Here is a 5,696-nt window from a genome sequence, read left to right on the forward strand (position 1 = left end):
GTCTATATTTACCGAGACGCTCAAAAATGCATTTCTAGCTCGATAGAAGTGCGCATCTAAGATGCGCCATAATTGCGCAGCAATGATATGACCCCAGACCAGATCATAACACGGGCTTCCGAGGCTCCAAGGGGGGGTTAATAAATAAATAAATAAATAAATATATATATTATTATACGTTATTTGTGCCCATTAAAATCATATCTTTACAACATAACTATTCACTGTAGTAGAATGGCTAAACCCCAGACTGCGGCGTGATTCTTCTTAAGGCATTCACTTTCTGATTTTCACTCCAGTCTCATTCTGAAATGTTCATATGTTCAGTGGTAAGTGTTCATCATTTACTAATTCTGCAATAGAAATAAAATGATTTGCACAAAAACAAGTTTTTGTTTGTTTGTGTGTGTAAAGAGTTATGACATATCCCGCCCAAGAATATAAGGAACATTGCGATATGTAAATGTATATCAGGCAAAGGGTCAAAGGAACTAACTATCATGCATTTAGACAAAAGGTTGCCAGACCTATTTACATTAAAAGCCTAAATCATCAGAATCTCTGTCAAAATCGACAGTGAAATAATACAATATATTTATAGAGGTCTGAAGTCACAGATACAATAAAATATAATTTTCTTGCCATAAGTGACTTCAAGTGGCTTGTTAAATCATTCCCCTTTCCCCTCACGTGCAAGCACGCACGCGCGCGCACACACACACACACACACACACACTCAAAGCTGGAAGTCTGTGCCAACATGTTGCGCAGATTTTGCGCAGCACACACTTGCACTACTACCGCTTAGAAGCCTTTGTTCGTCACATGACAAGAGGGAAGTGGCGGTGGTGCTGAAACAGTGAAGATGGCGTGTTGCAGGAGCTGCTTGTGTTGTCAGTGCTGCTGCAGGGATACGGAAACCAGGACGCCAGAGGAGCTGGTAGGAATGCCCGGCAGCTTTCATTCATGCTCCATGCTCAACTGCTTTGGTTTAGAGAGAGAGAGAAGTCGGAATAGCGGCTTCTGTGTTATGATGCAAGATTGTGTCTGAAAGCTCCACCCTATGTTTAGAAGTCAACATTTCGCTCCACGTTGTAAGGCAACTTCTACCAGGCACAGCAATAAAGTAATTTAGAGGGCAATGGGCAAGGAGTCAAAGTTAAGACAGAGCTTTCATAGTTGATGGTTTCGGTTTGCACATCTATGGTTAAAGTAAAACGTCCCATGTACAGTCTCACCTAGCATGAGTTCACAAAATCCCCCAGCTAAACAGTTTCATGTTTTCAGTTGTGCCTGCAGCCGTCTGGTCTGCTGTATCTGTTAATCGAAAGGAAAGCGCTTAGTGACTTACACTTCATGTTGACTGTAAAAATATAAGCACCTCTTTGTAGGGATATCGAGAAATCAGTGCCCGTCCTGCAGGTGACTCATTGCTAATTTATAGCCTATTACCCGTCTGCCTTGTGTGAGACAGATGGCCAACGGAGCATCTGGGCCCGTAGACATCTCATAAGATAAGATCATTCAGAGCTGGCGCCTCCACCAGACTCATTTACTATTACTCTACAAGGAGGGGCCGTACACAAGAAACACCGAGTTTACTTTGAGTTTGTTCTCAGAAACACAGAATGCTGTAAAGAGGAGCTTGTTGTTTTTGGTCAGAGGTACCACTTCGCGTTGCTACTGAATCAATAAGCCTTGTCGACAATGAGACTGAGTGTAACTGGATATGCAGTGTGCTTCGGTCGCCTGGTGTCCCATCTTTAATGTCATTATGGCTCTCCCTGTGTGTTGTCCACGCAGACCATCCTTGGAGAGACCAGAGAAGAAGAAGATGAGATCCTGCCCAGGAAAGATTACGAGGTAAGGCAGACCACAGCTGAAACGCACTGTTTGATACCATAGATCATGTCTCTGGATCTGAACCTATATCATTCTGTAATGCTATGTGAATGAAACTGGCAACCTGCCTGCGATGATGGTGTTGGTGATGGTGTTTTTTTTTTTTTTTTGCTAGAGCTTGGACTATGACCGCTGTATCAACGAGACATATATGGATGCGCTGGAGGGAATGGACAATAAGGTGAGTGGGACATTAGCACCGCGTTTCTCTGGTCGCTAACTCCGCTCTTAGCAGGGGGTGCGTTGAAGACTCACAGGGGATTTGGTTCTCTGGGGATTCATGTTCAGTCTTTCTCAGTCATGGACTCACAGCTCAGTTCTGATTAGCCTTCACTCAGAAGGGGATCTGTAGACTGGGAATGAATGCTCATTTTTATGAGTCCCATTGCATATGAAATCTCAGCATTCAAGAGAGAGTCCTCATCGCTGATATGATCACTCCTGAGACTCACAGCTCAGTTCCGATTAGCCTTCACTCAGAAGGGGATCTGTGGACTGACAATGAATGTTCATTTTTTTATGGGTCACATTGAGACTCAAAGCTGATTTTAAAATGGCTGCACAATGCACATTCATGGTCTTGCTTTTGATTCACCCTTGCATCTCTCTCTCTGTTTTACAGAGAGCCAAAAAGTATGAAGTGGTGAAGTGGATGCTGGTGTTTGCTATAGGAGTGTCAATAGGTCTGGTGAGTACCACACACATCTCTGCTACGGCTACGGAGTGGCTCTGAGGCATGAAATACTATCAGTCACATCTCATCAGTCTGCCCTGCTCTCTGGTCTGGGGCCTTTTGAAGGAACATACAGACAGACAAGCATGGGCAAAGGATTTGCATGGTGGAATAGTGGCTGCAGCCAAGAGAAACTAAACAAAGAAACTACCTAGCACAGAAGCAGAGCATTACAGGCAAAGTAGCTGTGTTAAATAGATTGCCATGATGACTGCATGGACACCATTTCTGAGTGTGTGTGTGTGTGTGTGTGTGTGTGTGTGTGTTTGTGTGTTTTTGCTTTAGGTTGGCCTGTTTGTGGATTTCTTTGTCCGCCTCTTCACCCAGCTCAAGTTCAGTGTGGTTGGGAACTGTATCTTTTTCTGATAACACGGAGTGTGATGGAACAGAGAAACGCTTCTTGGTTATAATCGCAGAGCTGAATGACACAGAGCACGATTGAGTGTTTTACTAACATGAGTTGTGTTGTGAGCACTGTCAGAAGTGTTGACTTACATGTGCTGTGAGCACTGACAAGAGTTGAATTGGAATTTATTAACTTCACTGACATGCTAAGATATGCATTGTTAGCATATCTTAGTTAACTTTTATAACATTATTATAACAAAGACACAATAATGCGATCAACTCAAACTAGTGCGGACAGACACAGAAACAGAGAAAGGCTTGTAAAACAAGGCACTATGAACTGAAACATAATTTAATAAATATAGGAGTGGCATGAAAGACTATGTTGGAAATGTAAGATATATCTGTACCATTTCAAATGTGATGTAAATGATGACCTAAAGTAAAGTTAGGCGTTACGTGCAACCAACTTCATTAGCTGTTTGCACAGACATCGCCGTGCAGGAAGGATACAAAATATATATGCTGAGCTAATCCTGACCCCTATTGTGTAGAGGACCTCCCTGTGGTCGCCTCAGGGCTATGTCTGCGTGAGCTCCAGTTTGCCCTCTGACCTCTCCTTGACCTTTGACCTAACCAAGCTGTGGAGGAGTGCACTGAGAAGGGCTGCCTGGCATTGTCGCTGCTGGAGCTGCTGGCCTTCAACATGACCTTCATCCTCATCGCCAGCGTCCTCGTGCTCGTCGAGGTCAGACAGGGTTGGGGGGGTGGAACTGTGTGTGTGTGTGTGTGTGTGTGTGTGTGTGTGTGTGTGTGTGTGTGGTGTGTGTGTGTGTTTGTCTGTCTGTGTGTGAGAACAACAAGGGATAGAGAGATTGAGTGTTTTCATGCCTCTGTGGCATTTCTTTCAAATTCTGCTCCTGATTGACCTCTGACCTTCCTGTGCCCACCGTCCAGCCCGTGGCTGCAGGCTCCGGGATCCCTGAGATCAAGAGCTACCTGAACGGTGTGAAGGTCCCGGGGATTGTGCGTCTGCGCACGTTTGTGTGTAAGGTGGTGGGAGTGCTGTTCGCCGTGGCTGGAGGTAAGTCCCCCGGACCCCCTGTCTGTCTGCACACTACACAGTGACCCCCCCCCCCCCTGTCTGTCTGCCCACTACACAGTGACCCCCCCCCCCCCCCCCCCTGTCTGTCTGCAAACTACACAGTGACCCGTTTTGTTTCTGCCCACTACACAGTGACCCCCCCCTGTCTGTCTGCTCAAGGCACAGTGACCCCCCCCCCCCCCTTTGTGTCTGCACACTACACAGTAAACAGGGAGGTCAGGGACTGCTGCTGCTGCTTGCAAGAGTTGATGTTGAACTTTGTTCTTGTAGTTCCCTTATTGGATTGGATTGGATTGGATATGTTGAGTATACTTAAAACAGTGGAGATCCTGTTTTTATGTTGAGTAGACTTAAAACAGTGGCAAACCTGTCTTTGTGTTGAGTAGACTTAAGACAGTGCCTGTCTTTGAGTTTAATAGATATGAAATAATGGAGAGCCTGTTTTTATGTTGAGTAGACTTAAGACAGTGCAGAGCCTGTCTTTGAGGTTAATAGATATGAAATAATGGAGAGCCTGTCTTTGGGTAGAGTAGTTATAAATATAAATGTCTTTGTGAGCTGCAGCTTGTAAGAGAGTCTGGTGCCTCAGTATTCCATTAGCCACGCCAGTTGAACAGTCTGATCTGTTTGAGTATTCTTATCTCTATTTGATTCTATTTCAGGTCTGTTTCTGTATTCTCATCTCTGTGTCTGTGTTATGTGGAACATGTTCTGATGCATGATTTGATTATTCAGGTCTGTTTCTGTATTCTCATCTCTGTGTCTGTGTTATGTGGAACATGTTCTGATGCATGATTTGATTATTCAGGTCTGTTCGTGGGGAAGGAGGGGCCAATGATCCACAGCGGCGCTATCATTGGAGCAGGCCTGCCTCAGGTGCGACCGTAGGCCCTGCACACACCTGACGCCACCAGAGTAGTGTTCACAGACAGCCACAGTAGGACGTGTGGAGTCAGACTCCAAAGTAGTCCAAAGTACACTCACAGCTCAATCCAGTCTGGGCCACCGTATTAAAGTAGTCCCATATCTCACACACTCACAGCTCAATCCAAACTGGGCCACCGTATTAAAGTAGTCCCATATTTCACACACTCACAGCTCAATCCAAACTGGGCCACCGTATTAAAGTAGTCCCATATTTCACACACTCACATCTCAATCCAAACTGGGCCACCGTATTAAAGTAGTCCCATATTTCACACACTCACAGCTCAATCCAGTCTGGGCCACCGTATTAAAGTAGTCCCATATCTCACACACTCACAGCTCAATCCAGACTGGGCCACCGTAAAGTAGTCCCATATTTCACACACTCACAGCTCAATCCAGACTGGGCCACCGTATTAAAGTAGTCCCATATTTCACACACTCACAGCTCAATCCAGACTGGGCCACCGTATTAAAGTAGTCCCATATCTCACACACTCACAGCTCAATCCATACTGGGCCACCGTATTAAAGTAGTCCCATATTTCACACACTCACAGCTAAATCCAGACTGGGCCACCGTAAAGTAGTCCCATATTTCACACACTCACAGCTCAATCCAGTCTGGGCCACCGTATTAAAGTAGTCCCATATTTCACACACTCACAGCTCAATCCAGAC

At 45.2% G+C, this 5,696-nt stretch overlaps 1 protein-coding gene across 3 annotated transcripts in view; it reads left to right on the forward strand.

Moving 5' to 3' along the window:
- Positions 1 to 865: 865 nt before the first annotated feature.
- clcn6 (chloride channel 6) overlaps positions 866 to 5,696 on the forward strand; it is a gene marked incomplete at its 5' end in the record, with an annotated part of 19,963 nt that continues 15,132 nt past the window's right edge. For all 3 annotated transcript variants that reach the window (XM_080831995.1, XM_080831996.1, XM_080831997.1), the window contains 8 exons: positions 866 to 940; positions 1,804 to 1,863; positions 2,018 to 2,083; positions 2,525 to 2,590; positions 2,921 to 2,987; positions 3,625 to 3,731; positions 3,941 to 4,067; positions 4,897 to 4,964. In XM_080831995.1, the coding sequence (XP_080688121.1) occupies positions 866 to 940; positions 1,804 to 1,863; positions 2,018 to 2,083; positions 2,525 to 2,590; positions 2,921 to 2,987; positions 3,625 to 3,731; positions 3,941 to 4,067; positions 4,897 to 4,964 (636 nt within the window). The remainder of the gene's footprint in view (positions 941 to 1,803; positions 1,864 to 2,017; positions 2,084 to 2,524; positions 2,591 to 2,920; positions 2,988 to 3,624; positions 3,732 to 3,940; positions 4,068 to 4,896; positions 4,965 to 5,696) is intronic.

Source organism: Sprattus sprattus (genome assembly GCF_963457725.1).
Source record: "Sprattus sprattus genome assembly, chromosome: 2".
NCBI lineage: Eukaryota > Metazoa > Chordata > Actinopteri > Clupeiformes > Clupeidae > Sprattus > Sprattus sprattus.